The 24730-nt window shown below is 42.0% G+C and overlaps 1 protein-coding gene across 1 annotated transcript in view; it reads right to left on the bottom strand.

The window, feature by feature from the left end:
• cno (adherens junction formation factor afadin) overlaps positions 1 to 24730 on the bottom strand; it is a 1322290-nt gene that overhangs the window by 778234 nt on the left and 519326 nt on the right. Inside the window, exon 2 of the mRNA XM_067134851.2 lies at positions 11211 to 11327. Within this exon, the coding sequence (XP_066990952.2) occupies positions 11211 to 11327 (117 nt within the window). The remainder of the gene's footprint in view (positions 1 to 11210; positions 11328 to 24730) is intronic.

The raw sequence follows: 24730 nt of genomic DNA, 5'->3' as shown, positions 1-24730 counted from the left end.
TAGTGATGGCGGCGGATTATTTCTATGCGACAGCTCTTGTAGCATGAGAAGACAAACTGCGAAGGAACAGCTTCCAGATTTTAAAATTAAAACATCATTGTATACAACCGCGATCTCTGATTTGAAACTCGTTGGCGTATCGTTAAGTGTGTCGTTAAACGTGTTACCGGCGCTGTTTTACGGTGACTAAGGACGAATATTAATGGCTTCATCAATGAACAGATCATGTCACCAAACGAACAAGTACTCAGTCGTATCGGGAAATAATACTAAACAACGGAAAGTGGCATATTTAAGCACATCGTGCGAAATGACTGATACAACTAATCACAGGCGGTAAGACTGAAGAGATATAAGGACGCGGGCGCGGAATCTTCATCAGTATTGGCTCATCTACGATAGGGTAATCCACCGGGCGAGTTGGCCGTGCGGTTAGAAGCGCGCAGCTGTGAGCTTTCATCCGGGAGATAGTGGGTTCGAATCCCACTGTCGGCAGCCCTGAAGATGGTTTTCCGTGGTTTCCCATTTTCACACCAGGCGAATGCTGGGGCTGTACCTTAATTAAGGCCACGACCGCTTCCTTCCCATTCCCAGGCCTTTCTCATCCCATCGTCGCCGTAAATCCTATCTGTGTCGGTGCGACGTAAAGCAAAATAGCAAAAATAAAATAAATAAAAAAATAATAATAGGGTAACCCTGATACGGGAAACACAATATAAGAAAACTGACTCCATGACAGTCACCAACTTCATGCAATAAGACAACACATGAAGGAAAAGAAAATGAAGAGAAGAAGATAAATCGATGGGGCGTAAAATCTAGAAGATACTAGAGATAACAAAAAAATAAACCGACTAAAAATGTTGAATCGCATTCCCGAGTATTTTGACAGTTGCTTCATAAACCTCAATCATGAAAAAAATCCAAGGGAACTTACGTGTTTATACAATGATAGATCACAATAACGAGCTTATAAATAAAGGTAACAGCTCCCTTCATATGGTTGTATGGGTACTTAGAGGTTATAGTAAGGATGTAAAGGAGAGGACTAGTAAGACCCCAATTTGAATATGACTCCAGGGTATGGGACTCTTGATTCGAGAACTGGAAACGATCCAGCAGGAAAACAGCATGGTTTGTTTTGGGTAATTTCCGGCAAAAGAGTAGTGATAGGGAAATTTTGCCAACTTTGGGCTGGGAAGACTTGAGGGTAAGGCGATAAGCGGTTCGATTGAAGGCCGTTCCTACCACGTTTTAAAATTTTTGTTTATTACAATTTGCTTTACATCGCACCGACACAGACAGGTCTAATGCCGACGATGGTATAGGAAAAGGCCTACGAATGGGAAGGAAGCGGCCGTGGCCTTAAATAAGGGTACAGTCCCAGCATTTGCCTGATATGAAAATGGGAAACCACGGAAAACCATCTTCAGGGCTGTTTAAAGTGGAGTATGAACCCACTATCTCCCGTACGCTAGCTCACAGCTGCGCGCCCCGAACTGCACGGCCAACTCGCCCGGTGTTTTCTACCACTTACAGGTAAAATAAAGTAACACGTAGTTTATTTAGGTACGACATTCTCGGGTAACGCTATCTGCAGCATAAATCGCAGTTGCCCGGCACGTAAATTGTCGGTCACTTCGAGGGCCAGATTTACCTCTCGCCCAAGTCTTGAGAGCTGAACATTACTGGCTGTATGTTTGTGACATACAATTTAAACTAGCTCTTAACAGTGATCGGCATTGTATTGCAGGTTTTTAATCAGGAATGCTTCCCTTGGTCCACCTCTGTGATGTCGTGGTTAGTGTGGAAGACGTCTACGTTCGGGGTGGCTACTGTATTGGGGAGGGTAACCCCAGTCACAACAGACATGGGTGACAGATCACAGAAACAAATGGGGACTTATCCAAAGAGTTTGTCATGTTAATTAATTTTAGAATACTTATTGTCGGATTAACGTCCCTTCCTCCCCTAGGGTGCGGGCTGCGGGCTGCTGACCGCAATTTCTCTCTTTCCACTTGTCATTTGGGGACGGGTGGTTGTTCTGGGAGTTTGGAGAACTTGTTTCGCTACGAGAGGATGGCTCGGCGTGAACGTGAACTGGAGCGGAGACCGACTGGCATCATCACTGTCCAGGGGTACAACCACTTTCTTGACATCGGCAAGGAACAGTCAGAGCCTTCTTGTCAGAGGATGCCCCCATCGCCTGGAAACGATGAAGAAGGACTTGGTGGCTGCTATCGATTTGATAGGGTCAGCAGGGGGTCGCTGAAGCAACCCAGAAATGTGGTAAAACTGTCTGCAAGCATCGTTCACAGTCAAGAGACTTTTTTTTTTTTTGCTAGGGGCTTTACATCGCACCGACACAGATAGGTCTTATGGCGACGATGGGATAGGAAAGGCCTAGGAGTTGGAAGGAAGCGGCCGTGGCCTTAATTAAGGTAGAGCCCCAGCATTTGCCTGGTGTGAAAATGGGAAACCACGGAAAACCATCTTCAGGGCTGCCGATAGTGGGATTCGAACCTACTATCTCCCGGATGCAAGCTTACAGCCGCGCGCCTCTACGCGCACGGCCAACTCGCCCGGTCAAGAGACTCTGAGGAGCAAGCGTTCCTGCCACGAAATTTGAAAAGTGGTACAGCGGCCAGAGATCAACTGCGTAGAAGGGGGTTCGATTCCCACCTCAGCCATCCTCGAAGTATTTTTCGTGGTTTCTCACTTCTCCTCCAGGAAAATGCCGGGATGGTACCTAACTTAAGGACACGGCCGCTGCCTTCCCTCTTCCTTGTCTATTCCTTCTGGTCTTCCCATCCCGCCACAAGGGCCCTGTTCAGCATAGCAGGGGAGGCCGCCTGGGCAAGGTACTGGTCCTCCTCCCCAGTGGTTTCCCAGACCCAATGTCTCACGCTCCAGGACACTGCCCTTGAGGCTCACTGAGTCCGAGGGAAAAACCAAACCTGATGGGTAAACGGATTAAGAAAGAAAGAAGGAAAGAAAGGACGAAAGAAAGAAAAAAGAAAGAAAGAAAGAAAGAAAGAAATTTTATGGTATTCCTTTTAAATCCCACGTGAAATTTTCCAGTCACCATATTACAAATTCCGCACCGGGCGAGTTGGCCGTGCGGCTAGGGGCGCGCAGCTGTGAGCTTGCATCCGGGAGATAGTGGTCTCGAACCCTACTGTTGGCAGTCCTGAAAATGGTTTTCCATTTCCACACCAGGCAAATGCCCGGTCTGTACCTTAATTAAGGCCACGGCCGCTTCCTTCCCACTCCTGGGCCTTTCATGTCCCAAAGCCGCCATAAGACCTATCTGTGTCTCGAGTTTTCGTGAGGAAAATTACATGGGTAAAAAATCAAAACCTATTTGGAAATCATCCCGAATAGGTTAATTTCCAAGATCTTAGTTTATTTCAGTTTTCAAACATCATTTATAAGTTATTATATACAATTATATTTACGGAAGCGTTCTGGTAGCGTAGAGGATAAAGGGTGGCTTCATAACAAGGTACACAGCTTCTAGTCTCCATCAAGTTTTAAAAATTAGTAATTAGTAATTGTATTTATCTGTATGCCTTTTTTTCCATACGTCCTTTTATGGATACCGCGTTTCATTCAAATATTTAATCACTATATTGTATCTTTACAGAAGAATACTGAAGGTCAAGATGGATAGATCGAATCACTAATGAAGAGATAATAAATCGAATTTGTGAGAGGAGATCGATTTAACTAAATATGACCAGAAGAAGAGACAGAATGATAGGACACATCTTATGACACCCAGGACTTGCGCAGTTGGATTTAGAGGAAGTGTAGGCGGTAAGAACGCTAGGGGTAGTCCAAGGTATGACAAGCAGATTAGAGCAGCTGTAGGATGTAGCAGTTACGTAAAAATAAAAGGTTAGCACAGGACAGGGTGGCGTGGAGGCTGCATCAAACTGTCTCTAGACTGATGACTCAAACCACAGCGCGCAGTAGGCGAGCATTTTATCACTGTCGCACAATAATGAAGCATCTATCTTAATCCAGCGAAAATAATGCTTAAAACAAATAGTAGCCATATAAACTAGAACTTTTACGTCTTGTAAGTACAGACTTTACTGAAGACTGACTCAACAATTACTATTATAATAACCATTATTATTACCATCATCATCAAATTCATCATCTCCCGAATGCACGGACCAGTAGCACGGTGTCGGTCTCTGGATACCAAGATCGTGGGTTCAACTTCAGAGATAGGGCAACCTTTTAAGGGCGGAAAAAGGTCTGTTCGATTCTCGATATCTTGCATATAAAAGATGCATTCGTGGTTTACTCAGCAATATTAACTAAAACTCAGGAATATATCTGCGAAAAGAGTTTTAGTTTAGCGGAATGTCGGAATCGACGCGCAAATAGCGTCGAATCACAACGTCTGCACACGGCTGTGGAGACCACGCGATGATTAAGAATATCACTTTACGGTTTTGAGAGACGCTGAGGTGTCGGAAATTATGTCCTGCAGGAGTTCTCTTATGTGCCGGTATATCTACCGATGTAAGGCTAGCATATGTGGGCACCCAATACAAAAACCGATTGACTTAGGATCAAACCCGCCAGAAAACCAATAATCAACTATCTGAATTACTCAAACTTGCTCGAAAAATGAAGATTATAAGGCAGACGGAGAAATAACTATGACTTTCAGACATGATACAGGCTTTTTGGACTTATGCCGTGTCAATAAAACAAGTTGAAATGCTTTACGTTTCGCAGAGAACTTGCACCGCGTCTGCAGAAGAAAATCTCGGCTGCTCGCGAGGAAGTCTTCTCCAAGCCTGTATCACGTCTGTAAGTACGCGCCGTGAAAGCATCAATGGTAACTTTGACTTTCCTTTTAAAATCTCAAATTCATCGTTCTTAAAATCGTAAAAACTAATTTTCAGAGTTCTGGTCATTAAATTAGAAATTAGCGCCAGAATCTCGGTACGAAGCTTCGCAACTAAGAATTTTCTGACCGTAGCAGACACATTTAATGGTGATTCCCAACATTCCGTTATTGTTTTCTACGATACAGTGGTTTTCCTATAACCCATAAGTCTATCTATATACGTTACTCCTCTACAATTCTCTTTCTATGTCTTCATCACATTAAACCTCTTCCAGAGATGCTCCTTCGCAAACCATCCATCCAACGTTCCCTACGTTTCCCCCCATTTCTGTTACCGTCGCCTTTCCAATTCAGCATCATCTTGGAAATTATGTCATCTGTTCTCTTTTTCACGTGCCTTGAACCATTTCAATCCTTTTTCTTCAATCACGTCCACCCCAATTTTCTATACCTCCATAATTTCTCTGAGTTTTCGTGTTTTTTACTTTATCCTTACTTATTTCTACTTATTTCTAGTTGCTATACTTCAAAACCCCAACTCTGTTCTTAATATTTGCTCGTTGTCTGTCAACTGTCCATGTTCCTGCTGCATGCATAAAAATACTCTGCACCACAGAAATGTAGATGAGTTTCTTTGTTTTGTTTGAAATGTTTTTACTCCACAGTTCTGAATTTGGAGTCGCAATTCAGATAACAGATTGTATTTCAAGAACCACGCTGTTCAATAGAGGCACTATAAATGAAGGTAGGTTTAGCAAAATAAGGCAGAAAGGAGCTGAGTGAACACTGAAGGATCATTATTAAGATGGGATCTAGAGCGCTCCTCGGCCTGTATCCCACTACAAATACTCGGCCCGTGTTGACTCCTCCACTCGACGCCTGCACCAGATGACGCAAAGCCTCCTCCTCGCTCTTAACTCCCTGGCCTGCTCCTTGACGTAAACTTCTGTAGGGTGCTGAGTACACCTTCCTGTCTCTCTTTTCCCTTGAACGTATTACATTATTCAGTTGCATTTTCACAGAACACTTACAAGTACAAGGCCAAAAATACTCAGGAATCTTTTTGACGTATATTGACGCGCATTTACACAGAACACTTACGAGTACAAGGCCAAAAATACTCAGGAATCTTTTTGACGTTTATTGACGCTAAGGTTCGGCAACTTCTTGACTACTGGACAGCGGATTTACAGTAGCCCCAGCACTATATCAAGGCTGACCTACACTACTTCTTCCGCCGCTTATCCACCAGAGTGAGGTCGTGGGCGTGAACTGCGTCGTATATGTGGGGTTGGTCCTTTTCATGGCCGGATGCCCTTACTGACGCCAATCTTATGAGGAATGATGTATTCTCTATTGAGAGGTGGCGGTTTTTTTTTTTTTTTTTTTTTTGCTGCTGGTGGTAGTGATGTCTTGCGTGTAGAATACAGGAAGACAAGTGCACTGGGACAAACCCAAATACCCAGTCCCTGAGTCAGAGGAATTAACCAGACGCAGTTAAATCCCTGAGCAACCGGGAATCGAATCCGCGACCTTCTGAACCGAAGGCCTCGACTATGACCATTCAGCCAAGGAGCTGTACTTAGGATGACCAACATTCTCAGAAAATATCACTAACTTTTTACATCAAGCTGACTGGACTAAGGACTGTCGAGAATAAACGATTCATGGCTCAATGATGATGATGATGATGATGATGATGATACGTAGCACGAGTCATACGTCATGGCAACTATTTTTTTCCCCCTCGCGAACAAGATACAACACGGAATATCTAAGACATGAATTTGGAAATGTACGGTATCTACTTGCGTATTATGCCATTAGATGGAGTATGTAAACAACAGTGTGGGTCTAAGCATGCCCCCTAGTTCAGTGTGTGAGAGAGAACATCACAAAATGGAAGTCAAGAAGCAGGAGCAACGATCGTATATTAAAATAGCAGTTCTCCGCGGCAGAAATGCACGACAATGCCATGCAGAGTTGCGGGAAGCATTAGGTGTGCATGCCATGCCCTATAGAACAGTGGCGAGGTGGGTGCTAACAAGGACATCGTAACAGCATTTCGGAGAGAGGTGTCACTCGTTAGTGATACACATGCAGCGAATGGTATCCAGCGCCTGCCCCACCTCTGGCAACGCACAGTGGAAACCTTGGGTGATTATTTCGAAGGTCTGTAACCAGTGGAGACCTGTCTTTTTTTACGTAGTATTTTGTATTTGCTGTCTATACCATAATAAAACAATGTTTACCAATGGCCTGTGTTGTGTCACTTTCCTACGAGAATCTCCTGAAGTCAGAATTTGTCTACAGGTACTATGCATAAGTACATGCCCTATATTTCCAAATGCATCACTTAGATTTTCCGTGTTGTCTCCTGTTCGCGAGGAAAAAATAGTTGCCATGACTTATGACTCGACCCTCGTAATAATAATAATAATAATAATAATAATAATAATAATAATAATAATAATAATCCTAAAACAGAGTGAAAATCGCATGTGGTATACAGTTCGCACCCAAGATTCCACCGGGTGCACAAAAAGGAAAAGGAGAATGAATGTGGGCAGCAGAACTAAGGGAAATTAAATAATAATTTTCAAATGCAGTAGTAACGAGTGACTATGTATTAAGATTACCACTAACCCCGTTCGTCACCATGGCTAAATGGTTAGCGTACTGGCCTTTGGTCACAGGGGTCCCTGACTCGATTCCCGGCAGGGTCGGGAATTTAAACCATAATTGGTTAATTACGCTGACACGAGGACTGGGAGTATGCGTCGTCTTCCCCATCATTCCATCTTCATCACGACGCGCAGATGGCCTACGGGCGTCAAATCAAGAGACCTGCACTTGGCGAGCTGAACATGTCCTCGGACACTCGCGGCACTAAAAGCCATACGCCATTTCATTACCACTAAGCCTAATTCACCGAATTTTATTCTGATATCGTAATTTAGCAAAGAGTATAATTACTTGCAGCCAAATGGCCGAACTATAAACATTTCTGTATATTTTATGAAGATCCTGGAACAGACTGAGTTCAGATTTTTACCACTATCGATCTATTGCGAGGTTTCTTACTGCAAAGTTGCCAACTGTGGTAGCGATATTTCCTTAAGTAAGTATAGGGAAAATTTGAACAATGGAGGGAAGGGAACTATATCGCGACGATGGGGTAGGAAAGGACTACGACTGCCAAAGAAGCGACCGTGGCCTTAATTAATGAATAGCCGCGTGTGAAAGTGGGAAACCACGGAAAACCATCTTCAAGGCCACCGACAATGGGGTTCTAATCCAAAATTTTCCGAATACTAGCTGACAGTTACGTGATCAAATTCGTGTAGCCAACTCGCTCGGAAGAGCAGCAAGAAAAAGACAGTTTCACGCTCCTAATTCCAATATGTTCCAGTTGGTAGATGTCCTCAATGAAATAGAGTGCGACACTTGCATCAAATTAAGGGGCAAAGATAAAAAACAAGCCTAAAAAGCAACTGCAAGAAAGTATGTACAGCAGTGGACTGAGAGGTTAAAAGGAATATTCATTCTCGCAACATGTCTGTTTTAAATTCTTACCATTCACGACGTTAATATAGTTTTCGACTTTGGCTCATTTTAATGTATATGCTTTTATTTATATTTATCTCAACAGTGGGGAACTCATTTGCTACTGTATACCAGCATTTTAATCAGACCTGCTTTAGTAGTAGAAGACAGTCCTCAGTCTGTCAAACATGGGAGAGAAAATGTTGTGTAGTGAACAATGAAATCCTGTACTGACCCTTCAACAGATTGGAAACCAACTCCAGTGAAAATCCACAGCCTGTTTCCAGTCATTCGACCGGGTCAGGAATGGAATGAATGAAGCCCTCGTCTAGCGGCGAGGATAGGAATTGTGCCGGCTGCCGAAGCCTGTCGCACTCCTCTGGGGCAATGATGAATGACAGATGAAATGAAATGATATTGGAGAGTGTTGTTGGAATGAATTATGACAGGGAAAACCAGAGTACCCGGAGAAAAACCTGTCCCGCCTCCGCTTTGAACCACGGAACCCAACGGTGAGAGGCCGGCGCGCTGCCGCCTGAACCACGGAGGTTTTTTATGAAACCAACTCCAGTATCTCCTCAAAAATAGTTGGGAACCAAATCCAGTCCAGCCGGCAATTTGCAGCGAATGTGTTATAATTAAATTCGTTCTAAAAGCATAAAAGTGCATCCGTTTAGTGACTGCGTGTAGAAAAACCTCTAGCCAAGATGAAGCGCTCCTTTCATTCTGGTATTCGGGGACTACGATATTTTCAACAGATCATTTGTTGCATCAGTAATTGCTCAGAAAAGTGATATCTGACGACATTTCTTCACCATGACAAGATTATCGAGCAATGTTAAGAAAGACCAAGAGATTCTGGAGGAAAAAACGACCATGACTTGATTACAAGAAATTTCAGAACATAGAAATCAGGTTTATCACGAAAAAACAGATGTATAACTATTCAAAGCCACGGAGATCCCTACTAAGTTACTATATCAGTTGAAACTGAGGTTGTAACAACAATACTAGTGCTTTCCATTTCATTAAACATATTTTGAATTTAAAATAACTGTAATCGAGTGATGGCTCATTTCTGTGCCCAGAGGAATCCAAATTCAAATATTTTCGTAACTTATTATTCATCTTTAAATCATTCAAGCTGTCAATTAAAGTCTAGGTCACTGGGCAAGTTGGCCGTGCGGTTAGGAGCGCACAGCTGTGAGCTCGCATCCGGGAGATAGTAGGTTCGAGCCCCACTGTCGGCAGCCCTGAAGATGGTTTTCCGTGGTTTCCTATTTTCACACCAGGCAAATGCTGGGGCTGTACCTTAATTAAGGTCACGGCCGCTTCCTTCCCATTCCTGGGCCTTTCCTGTCCAATCGTCGCCATAAGACCTGCCTGTGTCGGTGCGACGTAAAGCAACTAACAAAAAAGAAGTCTAGGGAAAATCTCTTACTTTAGCCACCGATTCTTTCCTGAATGAGTTGCCATAAGCTGTAACGAAAGCAAATTAAGAAAACCTACAAAATGTCTCAATATCATTAAGTTTATAATCAAAATAACGTAATTTATACCACGGTTTCTTGCTACAATGATCATCAATCAGCTGCTTCTGTGGATCCGTGGTAGAGTGTCGGCCTCCGGATCCCAAGATAGCGGGTTCAAACCCGGCAGAGGTAGTCGGAGTTTTGAAGGGCGGAAAAAAGTCCATTCGATACTTCATGTCGTACGATGTCGGCATGTAAAAGATCTCTGGCGATACATTTGGTATTTACCCGACAAAATTTATTAAAATCTCAGCCATGGACGCCCAATAGAGATCCGGTTTACTCTGTCTGCGATCTAGTGGGCCTAGAGTAAAACGGAACGTCGAAATTGACGAGCAGACAGCCAGATGGCGTCAAATCGAAATGTCTGCACACGGTAGCTGAGGCCATACGATTATTATTATTATTAGTCACCACTGATCTACATTTAGGCAGATTCCCTATCAACTGTTCAGCTAGTCTTTTCTTATATAACCTCAATGAAGTTGAGAATTTATCATCGAGCCTCTCCCTTGGTAAAATATTCCGATCCCGAATTCCTCTTGCCGTAAACGACTATTGCCTCAATATCTCCTCTTGAATTCGAACTTTATCTTCATTTTATGTACTTTTAAAACCTCTACTCATGCTTATTCGTCTACTAATACCATTCCACATCATTTCTCCACTGACAGCTCGAAACATGTCGCTTAATCGAGCAGTTTGTCGCCTTACTCCCAATTTTTTCGTTGTGTGCAGTTTTCCTTTGGATGCCTTTCCGTTCTCGAATCAAGTAATCCTGGCGAGGATCGCATACAATGGAATCATACTCTACTTGGGTTCTTCCCAGTGGCTTATACGTCCTCTCCTTTAACATCCTTACTACAACCGCTGAATACTCTCATAACCATATAAAACGATGTTTAAACTTTATTTAAAACCTTGTTGATGTGCGATTATCCCAATGAAGATCTTTTCTTATATTAACCTCTAGGAACTTAAGCGATTCACGCAAGGTAATTTCACCAACACAGTACGTAGTTAAAACTGAGAAGTCTTTTCATCTTGGTGAAACTTACAACCTGACTTTTCACCTGACTTCCAAGCTGTTTGTGGTCGATAAGCCAGATGCTATAATTTGTGTCCGAAAACTATTCATGAAAAGACTACGATAGGTGGTGACCATCTAAAGGCAAGCTAAAAATAATTTACCGAACCTTATTCTAATTATAACTCTGAATGTAATTTAAAGCAATATAACAAAATGGACGTGTACTCACCTCATTGGGTTCGGACAGTTCGAACAGGTCGAGACGGTTAGCGTTCCACTGCGCTATTACATTGCGCAGAGTCTCGCGCTCCTGTTGTTTCTTGGCCGCTGCTTCCGCAGGGTTCATCTGCAACGGAACAATAACACCGTGAGACAAGACACAATACGACTGAAAGGACAGCGAAACGATAAATCAAGGAGAGCAATCACACACACACACATACAACAAAGAGAGACTTAGGTCGAAGAAATCTCCAACTTCTCAAGAGCTGAGACAGAAGCAACACTACCGTTCTTTTAAAGTCAGACGTAGCCTATATCTACTTTCAGTTGACAAAGGAACAATCAAACATCAAAAAGCAATATGGAAAAGTATCGGGAATACCACAAGAAAATTGCTCACATGGGCTATTTTTGAACTGAAATTATTTTTGTTGTTACCACTTGGTACATTTCGTGACATAAAACTGCCATCGGCTGCAAGTCGCGAAACACAAGAACGTTATGACAGATAATTCTCTCCTGATTAATACGCCGAAGATCAACACATTATTTTTCAATTTGCTTTACGTCGCACAGACACAGATAGGTCTTATGGCGACGATGGGACAGGAAAGGCAAGGAAGCGGCCGTGGCCTCAATAAGGTACAGCCCCAGCATTTACCTGGTGTGAAAATGGGAAACCACGGAAAACTATCTTCAGGGCTGTCGACAGTGGGATTCGAACCCACTATCTCCCAGATGCGAGCTCAGAGGTGCGCGCCCCTAACCGCACGGCCAACTCGCCCGGTAAGATCAACACTTGAATAACGAGTTTAAAATATAACACTCACCATAAACTGCCCTAAATGCCAATTGTCACTCTCCTAACATAACAGAAATACGGAAGTACAGTATATCAAGAAAGTGTATATTGGACAAATTTGTAACTACGGTATATCAAATCATATTCTTGTCTGTACTTTTTGAATATTAACCAGATACTTGGTTTTTAGACCAGAAGAGACAAATAACAGCCCACGCAGGGTTCAGTTATTTTTTTGGCTGTCTGTTACAGCATTCCGGGAAAACGCATAGGGGGACTTACGTGACACATGATATGTAAGTTTATAAGAAGGGCGTGTAGGATCTTAGCCATACAATGTTAAGTATTAGCAGGAGAGGTGCTTTAGCAGGGCTCTAAAATATAAAATTGTATCTGTCTTGCAGCTTACGTTACAAGAAAATTCTTCACGACAAAATTTTACAATTTCACCTACACGCTGTTTTGTTCCGCAGTTTTTTGATACAATGAAAAACAAGGAAGTATCAGATGGTGCCTAATACCTTAACAATTGCTGAGGACAAAATATATATACTTATAATCCTATTTACAAACGTTTTGTTCTATACCATTTTTCGACAAAGTGAAAAAATAAGGGAAATATCAGCGGCGGTCGTCTGGAAATGTAAGTCCGAGGAGCGATAACTTACTGTATGGAGAGTTTATGTTGAGAATATTCCGACAACGTTTTAAAGGTGCTGTAGCCTACATCTCCCTTCGTTCTTAATATTTGCCCTGATACTTAGTTTTTATACGGAAATTTTGTGATCCATGTGAAAGAGAAGGACAATATCACTACTTTTTATACTTGGTGCCGAATCTCCGAAAAATTGGACAAATACACAATTCTGAAACACTTGCCGATGCTTTAATGTTGAGAAGCGTTCTGTGGTCACCAGATGGAAATATTACTAGACACTTGGAAGATACCACGAGTTAACCACTACAACCATCATAAATACTAAGCAAGTACCGTAAAACAGGTAAATACGTGTAATATTTAGTTCTTCTTCCGACTTGAACCGTGTTGTTGTTTTCTGTACATTACGTACAGTTTGCCGACGTTTCGAATAAATTGCAGTATTCTTGTCAAGACGACTGAAATACAACTCGATCCGAGGTAACCAGTCTCCCAGACTGAATTCGAAACGTCGGCAAGCTGTACGAAATGTATAGAAAACAATACGGTTCAACCCGGAAGAAGAACTAAATAACTCTACAAACCATGGAAGCTTCACTTCTAATATACGTATCATATAGACTATGTTTGTTGCAATCTCATTTAAATGCGTTTTGTGTTGAATACTCGATAAAGCGTCGACAAAATTGTACTCATGCACATGTTAACTGACTGTCCCATCGGGCACAGCACAAGTTAACGAATAAGACAAGAAATATTTTATTACGAAAGGCAATAGTACGAGAAGAGGTATACAAAGTGGAACGCTGCTTCTTGCGGATACACTCTGTTTTACAGTCATTATATTGTGTAAGTTCCTCGCAGGAACACTTTTCTTGGAAAAAAATGAATTAAGCGAAATATCAGTAATTTGCACCAGAGGCCATCAAAATGGTTCCCTCGATTTTAGATAGAGCATTATAAATATTGTATCTTTTATCCCAGGGCGTGCACATGAGGCTGTGTACTGGAACATCCACTACGAGCCTTACCTAACTCACTGAAAACGATTAAACGAGTGGAAGCTGCACCCAGATTCCACATATATATATATATATATATATATATATATATATATATATATATATATATATATATAAACAAACCATCTACATTCGAATATAACCATAATCTGTGAATCGACACACAACAGATAAAACATAGAAACACACTCATGGAAGATTATCCCCAGACACAACTAAATGGTCCAGCAATAAAGGCATTCGGAAAATACAGCGAGAAATGAACTACCATTCCCAGCAAGTCCGATGGGATGAAAATACGTATTGTAATGGTCATAGCGTCCGCCATGCCACCTGGCAGTCACCCCTTACGCTTCAGCTGCGCCAATCACAAGCAGCGCTTAAGTGCTAGGCCAGCCCCACTCGCTTCCGTTCGCGGTCCCGTAGCAGAGGAGTATGGAAATGACCCCACGATTAATCTGGAGTGTTCCGTCTCGCGATGTTCCTGGATCCATTCAGCATCCGGACGATTCTAGAAGGGCCAGCGCAGGAACGACCTGCCTGCAGCCAGTGAGAGTTAGACTGAGTTAGAAGTTGGTGTGGTTCAGTCGTGAGCGACTGCCAGTGTAGTGAAGTATGTGAACTGCCGTGGTTATCGGACTAGTGTGCTACAGTGTGGACTGCCGGCGAAGGAGAGATCGTGTAGCCGTGCGACGTGGGACCTTGTGTATGAGAGTAAAACTGTGTAGTGTGAGAACAAGTGAGAAACGAAGGGGGAGAGAGTGTATGTTATGAGCGAAATTTGTGTGTAGTCTTGTGTAGTCTAGCGCGTAGCTAATAAATCTTAGTACTGAAGCTACCAGTCTAGTGTTAATTGATCCTACTACCCCGCCAACTCATTACAGTATGTTTTATAAATACTGTACACATAAGTTTCAGAATTTTCCCATCGATACATGGTATCCTGAGATGAATTTATTCTTCTTCTTATATTCACTGATTCTATCCCCCGATGGCGGTACAGCCCCGATGGGCCTTGGCCTATAAGGGACCGCTGTTCAGCTTGAAGGCCTGTATATTACGAGGTAACGCACGACCAGAGTGGCGAAACCTCTTGGCCCTTATTCTTGGTTTCCTACACTGCGGTCGCCATCTCAACGTCAAATAACTCCTCAATTGTAATCACGCAGAGAGGACCACGAACCAAATCTCAGGTTCTGGTAAAATTCCCCGTCCTGGCCGGGAATCAAACAGGGGCCTCAGGGTGAGAGGCAGGCACGCTACCCTAGACTGCTGGGCCGACCCACTGTTCCTGTTTGGATGGAGAGTGGATTTCGAAGAACGCCAAAACATACCATTACAAGACTGTTGTCAGGCCCCAGTTCTTATATGCTGCGGAGACCTTGCTGATGGACAGGAAAGGCACCATGGACGACAGGGAAAAAGTCGAAAGACGTATACTCCGAAAAATTCATGGGCCAAGAGTGCCCCAGGATGGAATCTATTGACTGAAAGCGAACTCTGAAGTGTACCAACAGTTGGAAACGGCTAATACTAGCATGCGACGTAGGCGGCTGAAGTTTTACAGGCACCTTCTTAGAATGGACAGCGGCAGGCTTACGAAAATAATCTTCTCACTCATCAAAAGTTACAAGACTGGAAGCATGTGGCTCAATGAAGTAAAAAAAAAAAACGACTCAACTTTCCCTGGGATTTCTGGTACTGATGACTCAGACCGCCCCAAATTTTGTAAAATTATAAACTCGTCGTCTCCTCCAAAGTTGTTAAATCTCGCAAACCTCTTTCACAGGAAAGGAAGGAAAAACTAATAGCAGAGCTCAAGAGGTATTTGGAACGAAAGCGATCATCCAAACAGACACAGTTATTAGTGCTTCCTAGTGTGCCTAAATCAATAATAATAATAATAATAATAATAATAATAATAATAATAATAATAATAATAATAATAATAATAACGTCCGCCATGTCAATGTGAGATGTCGGGAGGAGAAAGTTAGCTTCTTCAGCTGTGGATGACGTCACCGAATGGGGCCCGCCCGGCCAAACCGAGACGAGCTAGCACGCAGGTCAGCCCCCTTTGCCGCGGATGCTGCCACCGCCCGTTACGTCACTGGACACCTCTCAGCGGGGCGAGAAAGCACTTGAAAGGTGCTACCAGAGCATTTGCTTTCCAGAGAGCTCCAGAGGCTTCTACTCTCGCGAAGAACCTGGTAGGACTGACCTCCCTATTTAAGGTAGGCCGAACGAGCTCGAGACGGTTCAGTTTGGGCTCAGTTCTGCGAGGATTCAGTCAGCGAAGACAGTGCTGTGAAGTGTGTGTACTGCTGTGGAATACTGGATAAGCGTTCTACAGTGTCGACGGAGAGCTGTCTGAACCGTCGGCGAAGCGATGTGGGACCGTGAAGAACAAAGACTGTCGTGCACAGCACTGTGAGGCTGATTGCGCGAGAGCGTAAACTGTGAACAGTGCGGCCGCGAACATTGTACGATGAATTTAATCGAATACTGTCCTAGGATGCAAGTGACAGTTATAGAACTGTGTGTGGTGTAATTGTTTTAGCTTGGATTAGACTGATTGAACAGAGAGAGAGAGGGAGCGAGTGCGAACTAGTAGATCGTGCGCCTGTGTAGTTTGTATAGCAATTAGTGTTAGCTAATAAATCTATAAATAAGACATTACCTACCAGTAGTGTATTTACAGTATTTACCTGCTACCGACCTCCACGTTACAACAACAATAAAAAATACTTTATAATAACTACAGTGCGCAGTTGTTACATATGTGCTATCATAAAGTAACCAACTACTGTATATCTGTCCAGGGAGGATATATTATTCAATTATGAATAACATATAATCTAAGACGGAGGCATGATGTGAGTAAGCTGTAATGAATCCTGTACTGCGGCAAAAATGCATCAGTATTTGTCGTCATCCACTCCTTCCCCACTTTTATAAAATACTTCTAAATAACATACATTCGATTTAAATTTACCCTGCCTTATTTCTTGTGCGATCTGTTAAATACTGTACATGGTTTTGTTTTCTTCGTAAGTGTACTTGTTGATTCTCATTAAAGTACCTGGCGAGATGTACATCAGTAAATGATGCAAACAACACAACAACCAAAAACCAGGAAGGCAACGAAACAATCCGCGGGAACACTTAATAATAATTCAAAGGAGTAAAAATATATATGTATGAGAATAATATTGGAAGCTTTACGGTAGCAGTCGAAATTTTCCGTTTAACTGATGAAAGCAATTATCAAAATTAAAATGACTTCTCGAGCGTCAACGTATTCTTCACAAAGCTAGAAGTTCCGAGTTTGAATCCATACTCTGAAGGCTAAATAGGAGGGGATGGAAGCGTTAATGGTATTTAAACTACTGAACGTCTGAGGAATGTTTGCTTTATTATTATTATTATTATTATTATTATTACTACGAGTACAATTTGCTTTACGTCGCACCGACACAGACAGGTGTTATGGCGACGATGAATGTTTGTTTCAAAGGCTAAACTCATTGTATTTCAACCCTACAGCCGGTATGAGTTTCGTAGACAGGATATCGTTGTTAAGCGAGTACAAGGACGGTAGTCATGCTCCACCGTTCTCCATTACAAGGTAAGCAGTTAATTTCCGACCCCTAGAACACTAATAGGCCAGCTAGTAACACAGTTACTTCCCACACTTGATGATGTATAACGGAGTTTGAAAGTGCAGCGGCACTTGTTACGGCAAGAGTTACGATAATTTCTTCACCACACCTACGTGCACTTGGCGAGTTTCTTTTGGTGATACAAGGTAAAAACAACTTTTATACAATAACATTCAACAAGGCACTTTCAACGAAGTATGTGAAGTACTTATAACTGTACCGCCCATGTACCTTAATATTTTCTCCAGTTTTCCTGTCTGCTAGCGTACCACCAGGGGGCTTTGTATTCAATTTGTTTTCGTCGCACCGACACAGATAGGTCTTATGGCGACGATGGGATAAAACAGGCCTAGGATTACGAAGGAAACGGCCGTGGCCTTAATTAAGGTACAGTACCAGCATTTGCTTGGTGTAAAATTAGGAAACCACGGAAAACCATCTTCAAGGCTGCCGACAGTGGGGTTCGAACCTACTATCTCCCGAATTAAAGCCGACATCTTACGTGACCCACTAGGTGTAACGTAATTGAAAGCAAAAGAATTTTAAGATTGATGTCACATTCAAAACGGCGTAAACATGACATCCATTTCAACGGTGGTATTTTACAGCAACTATACCTTATTTTATGATTCGCGTATGATTGACTACAGGAGGGAAAAGACGGTGCCTTCTGAGCCGAAGTAGGCAGGCAGGAGAAATTCTATATATTCTCCGCAATACATGGCGCCACATTGTAGTAGCAAACTTTTGACAACCGAGAGATTTTTTTTTTACAAGTTGCTTTACGTCGCACCGACACAGATAGGTCGTATGGCGACGATGGGATAGAAAAGGGGAAGTGGGAAGGAAGCGGTCGTGGCCTTAATAAGGTACAGCCCCAGCATTTGCCTGGTGTGAAAATGGGGAAACCATGGAAAACCATCTTCAGGGCTGCAGACAGTGGGGTTCGAACCTACTATCTCCCGAATACTGGATACTGGTCGCACTTAAGCGACTGCAGCTATCGAGCTCGGTCATTCGGTCATTCCTTGTACTCGCTTAACAACGATATCCTGTCTACGAGTTCCAACCCCACTCTCAGCAGACCTGAAAATGGTTTCCGGTAGTCTCCTATTTACACCCAGACAAATGCTGAGGCTGTACCTTAAATAAGGCCACGGTCGCTTCCTTCCTCGTCCTAGCCCTTTTCTATCCCATCCGCCCCCCGGCCCCAATAAGACGAGATCTTTTCACAAAGAGTTTAATAATTTCTCTCCATGCTTCATGACATTTGGGTCGCGTGGGCAAGTTTTTGGACCCTACTTCGACTTGTACAGGTACCGAGTGAGAAAATATGCTAATTCCGCCCAACCATGAATATTCGCCCGATGAACCTGTTTACCTACGGTACTATACAGCCGAGGCAGAGAAAATACCGAGATCACCACAAGCAAGTGTACAACAGCACAGCCAGGCGTTCATTCGGTTGGTAAATAGGCCTAGATATAGCAAGCGCTTATTTGCATCATGATTTATTTTTCACGCTTATCTTAATAAACAATTCCTTTACTGCAAACCACCACAGAAACATGCAATAGTTAACACATCCCTCCACGTAGGGTAGGTATCAGGGAAGGCATCCCGCCGTAAAATCTATGCTGAATCCAAACAAAATGCCAATTTTAGGAAACGAAGAAGAAGATTATCATACATAAACATAACCCACTTCTCATCACTAGTCACCAGTTGTTTCTTAGAAACCGGGCGAGTTAGCCGCTCGGTTAGGAGCGCGCAGCTGTGAGCTTGCATTCGGGAGATAGTGGGTTCGAACCCCACCGACAGCAGCCCTGAAGGCGGTTTTTCGTGGTTTCCCATTTCAACACCAGGCAAATGCTGGGGCTGTACCTTAATTAAGGCCACGGCTGCTTCCTTCTCACTTCTAGCCCGTTCCTGTCCCAACGTCGCGCCATAAGACCTATCTGTGTCGGTGCGACGTAAAACAACTCGTAAAAAAAGAAATGTTTCTGAGAAGGATCATAGTGACTGCGTCTCAACAAAGAATCGCATATAGACACGCCCTGCTTGTACGAGGTTGTCTTTTAGGGAGAAATGTCCAGTCCAGAACCCAGTTCAGGCATCTAAAGTATCTTCACCATAAACAACACTAATCTTCGTCTAGGTTTACACGTCGGTTTTCCTCTTAGAATAATAAACGAAATATAAGGTGCATAAAACTCCCCTTTAAACTTTCCATAGGCCGATGACCTAGAATTACGCTACTTAATAATAATAATAATTATAATAATAATAATAATAATAATAATAATAATAATAATAATAATAATTATTATTATTATTATTATTATTATTATTATTATTATTATTATTATTTATTTTGCACGCTTTCGTGGTAATGCTACTGAAGCAATTGTACAGTTTTTTTATGAAATCAAAGCACAATACACTTAATTTATACTGCATTTTTACGCAGAACTCGAACCCATACATTTCCAGTCGTGGCAATGACCACCGTCTTCTGCATGGACTGGTAGATGTTGGTGTTGACATCCAACTCCTTCAGTCCTTCCACCAGAGTTTTATGTACTGCAGCTGTACTCGAAACGATGACTGGTACAATTATCACCTCTTCACAGTAAAATAGTTTTTGAATATGTTCTGCTACTGGTATATACTTGTTGATTTTCTCGGTATACTTTTCATGGAGGTTCCCGGTGTTCGGGACTGCTATGCCGATCAGAACGGCACGTTTGATTCCCTTCTCTAACACCACTATATCCGGTCTGTCGTGGATAGTCGTCTTATCCGTGATAATTGTTCGGTCCCAGTACATTTTAATGTCCTCATTTTCGAGTACAGTTTTAGGGCTGTACTTAAAATAGGGAAGCTTCTCATCAACCAGTCTGTATTTAATAGCAAGTTCTTGGTGCAAAATCTTGGCAACCGAGTCGTGTGGCGTTCCTTATAGGCCTACTACCTCCTTGAGTAGTGTGAGCATCTAGAAGTAACAAGGTGGATGGCTTCTTGCGTTAGGCAGCCATATCGGCATGACTCCCTCATGACTGTTGGGTCTCTCACCACGTTTTTGACATAGCTTCTAGTTGGAATGACTTGGTTTTGTATAGCCAACATAAAACCTGTTTCGGGGAACATTTACCCTGCAGTCAGCCAAAAGTTCGATGCTTCTAAATCGACATTTTATTCATTCATTCATTCATTCATTCAACTTCGCTAATCGGCCAACTAGGGACTACGATAAGCCTCACTTTACATTCTGGCATTTGTTCATTTTTCGCTTGATCCACATCGTCTTCATCAGTTCACTGTGCTTAGCACGACGTTCTTCTGTTCATTTAGCACCAGTTGCCCGTTTTTCGTCCTGGAAAATCCCAAAAGTCTTGATAGCTGCTCGGAAAAGATTTCGGTCTTGTGCATCTTCTGCTTGTAGGCCCAGTTCTTTAAGATCTTTCTTGACATTAACGTACCATGGCATTGCCGTTTTGGTTTTGAGTCAAATATACATAAGATACGTTTCGTCCATCGAGAGTCGATCATCCGTCCTATATGACCGTAGAAGCGAACTCTGCCTTTACGCATTGTGTCCGTGATTTTCTCTATCTTAGAGTATACTTCTTGCCTGGATTTTCTAATGTAGATGCCATTTTTGTAGTTTGGGCCAAGTATGGTGTGTAGGATCTTTCTTTCTTTCTTTCCTCTCTAAATTCGCAAGCAAACATTTCTCGGACAGGAGAAGGCATTCAGATGCATACAGCGATACTGGTTTGATGACAGTGTTGTAGTGACGAACTTTTGTGTTCAGGGAAAAGCACTTTTTGTTGTATATGTTGCGGGTAGTTTGGAAAGTAACTTCCATTTTCTTGATTCTTGCTGCTATGGCCTCTTTGTCAAGTCCATTTTGCTGAATCCATTCCCCAAGGTATTTAAATTTACTAACACGGTTTATCGTTCTATATTTGGTGTTTAGTTGTGCCGTATCATCTTTGATATTTGACATTACTTCTGTCTTTTGAAAGGAAATTTGTAAACCTGTTTGTTCTGCTACTTCCTTCAACACATTGACCTGTTCTGTAGCACTTTCGAAATTTTCTGTCATAAGGGCTATATCATCAGCGAACGCTAAGCAATCTATTTCCACTCCGTTTTTCTTTGTCCCAGTCCTTATGGGTTTGTAAAGGTTCTTTTCTTTTAACGTCTTTCGCCACTCCTGTATTACCTTCCCTAGTACGCAGTTGAACAAAAGAGGTGACAGCCCATTTCCCTGTCGAACGCCTGTCTTGATCTCAAAGGGTTCAGAGAGACATCCTTGGAATTTTACTTTGGATTTGGTATTAGTGTTGCCCTTATTATCGCCATCAGTTTCTCATCGACTCCCATTTCTGCAAGGATGTTAAGCAACACATCACCGTCCATGGAGTCATATGCTTTCCTGAAGTCTACAAATGTAGATACATAGGTTCGACCTCCCAGCATATGGTATCTTATTATGGTTTTAAGGTTAAGTACTGTATTTGTTCTGCACTTGATCGGCCTTTCCGAAAACCTGCTTGGTATTCCCCGAATTATTATTATTATTATTATTATTATTATTATTATTATTATTATTATTATATAAACTTTCAATATTGACAAACAGTAAACTAGCAACAGTGTAATAGATGCTTGCCATACTGTGTCTATGAACTGCTTTGTTGTTGTACCTTTGGATATATAGCGGGCGTATAGCTTCATCACGCGAATATTCATGGTTGCGCGGAATTCCATAAAGATTTGAAAGGTACTGAAATACGATCAAAATCAGATAGGGAAGTGCCTGCGCAGTATATCCCGAAAGAGAGTTCAGCTGAAGATCAAGTTGAGATTATATTAATGTGCATGATTCTTCCTCCCACACCTTCATTATCTCCTGTAAATATCTCCAGGGATGACATCAGCAATGTAATATGCATATGTTATACACTGCACTGCCTCTAAACAAACAGAAAAGCGTCAGTTTTCGAAATTACACAAGGAAGCAAATGATCTTCACAGCCATACCAATACTTATGCTCAATAACCAAAATAATTCAACACCAAATGTCACCGTTCTTCTGCCAGGGTATCTGACCTACATTCCACTTGGTACTTTTCTTGGCTCTCAATGTACGTAAAATCTTATCGTATCTTTACTGCTGATATCAGAGAACTACTTCAAAATACAGGAAAAGAAAACATGCTAATTGAGTTGCAGCTGGGAGTGTTCCGCATTTTTTTCAAATAGATCGTTCAATACCGCGTTACTAACTTTTTAAGGGATATTTTTACTGAGCGGTATAAGAAGGGCGTGACAGCCGAGTGACACAGACAACGGCCTCTACCAAGGCGATTGCAGGCGGAATTCCGGTCAATTTATGAAACTAAAAGTCATGCCCCTGTGGTTTGGATTCCACGTAAAAAAGATGGGTCCGTGGCAATGATCAAGATATCAAGAGTCACGTAAAAATGTACTTACTCACTCACTCACTCACTCACTCACTCACTCTACTGTGCTGTTAGAAAAATATATCTTCCACAATTTAACCAAGATGTATTCACAAATGTCTTACGTAGCTTTGTATGAGAACTCTAATATCAGGAGGGTACTCTAAAAGCAATGTAAACAAGAGGACAAATGTGTGCTACTAGGAGGTGAAAAGGGATACATTTTAAGAAGTACTAACAACCAGTGTAATTTAAACTGCTATCGTAGAAGAGACAGCACATTAGCGTATACGGAACTGAATGAAATGAAATGGCGTATGGCTTTAGTGCCGGGAGTGTCCGAGGACATGTTCGGCTTGCCAGGTGCAGCTCTTTTGATTTGACTCTCGTAGGCGACCTGCGCGTCGTGATGAGGATGAAATGATGATGAAAACGACACATACACCATGCCCCAGTGCCAGCGAATTTAACCAATGTGGTTAAAATTCCCGGCCCTGCCGAGAATCGAACCCCGAACCCCAGTGTCCAAAGGCCAGCACGGTAACCATTTAGCCACGGAGCCGGATACGGAACCGAATGATAAAGAGTAAGAGGTGCGAATCTCCTATTATACGAGTGTCAAATAGGTCCTTCACAACCATCGAAACAGCAGGGCCTCGATGTCAAAGCCTGTAGCAACATATGCACAACAAAAACTATTTCACATCTAAGTTATAACCGGCTTTAAATAGTTTGAATGTGGTACTGTTCGAACAGACAAGCACAATGAGAGAGCATGTGCCGTCTTGTAAAAGGTAATATATTCAGGTACCGTACGGTGTATTCCGTGAAAGGGATTCCAGAGGATAACAGGTCTAGAGAGCAGTTAACTCCCCATCTCACTTAGCGGAATGGCCATTACCGTCCATGATTCTATCTACCTATAGGTCTAGAACAACTGCAAGACTACAAGCAGAATGAGGAGAGTCTTCTTCTTCTTCTTCTTCTTCTTATTATTATTATTATTATTATTATTATTATTATTATTATTATTATTATTATTATTATTATTATTATTATTATTATTATTGCTCGGATTTGTGTGGTATGTTATTTTTATTCTGGTCTGCTTCTTACAAATTCAAGTTAAATTAAACACATATTTGCAGCTTTTGTAAAGAATACATACGATTTGTACTGGTCATATTGTCATATTCGACCAAAAATGGTATAAAACCATTTTTAATTATTCTTTACGTCGCACCGACACATATATGTCTTATGGCGACGATACGATAGGAAAGGGCTAGGAGTGGGGAGAGAACAGTCGTGGCCTTAATTAAGGTACAGACATTTGCCAGGTGGAAAACGGGAAACCACAGAAAACCACATTTAGGGTTGCCGAGAGTGGGGTTCAAACCCACTATCTCCAGAATGCAAGCTCACAACTGCACGAACTAACCGCACGGCCATTTCGCTCGGTAACATATTACTTTCAGCCTTCTTCCAAGTATTATTCACAAGATTTGTGCCGATAAGTGATTTGGTTGGTGTTTAGTTATTCTGGATGTCCTTTCCTTAAAATGGCTGCGGTTAAAGAAAATATGAAAGTAAAGGGTTTGTCAAAATAGGAGGGACAGAACTATGTTAGGAATGAGGCGAGTTTTTCTGCTGGTCTTCCAAGCATATTTAATTTCTTTCGAGTCACATTTCGAAGTTTTTATGTCATATTTTGGTACTTTAGGGCATAATAGCATGTACATTTCCAGAGATTTTAGGTCATAGAAATTAGAGTACTAATTATTAGGGTCTATTATTATTATTATTATTATTATTATTATTATTATTATTATTATTATTATTATTATTATTATTATTATTAAGGGAGAAATGTGGAGCCCGAACGGCAATAGCCTAGGAGCAAAAGCA

The sequence above is a fragment of the Anabrus simplex genome, chromosome 1 (genome assembly GCF_040414725.1).
Source record: "Anabrus simplex isolate iqAnaSimp1 chromosome 1, ASM4041472v1, whole genome shotgun sequence".
NCBI lineage: Eukaryota > Metazoa > Arthropoda > Insecta > Orthoptera > Tettigoniidae > Anabrus > Anabrus simplex.
This window is presented reverse-complemented; position numbering and strand designations above follow the sequence as displayed.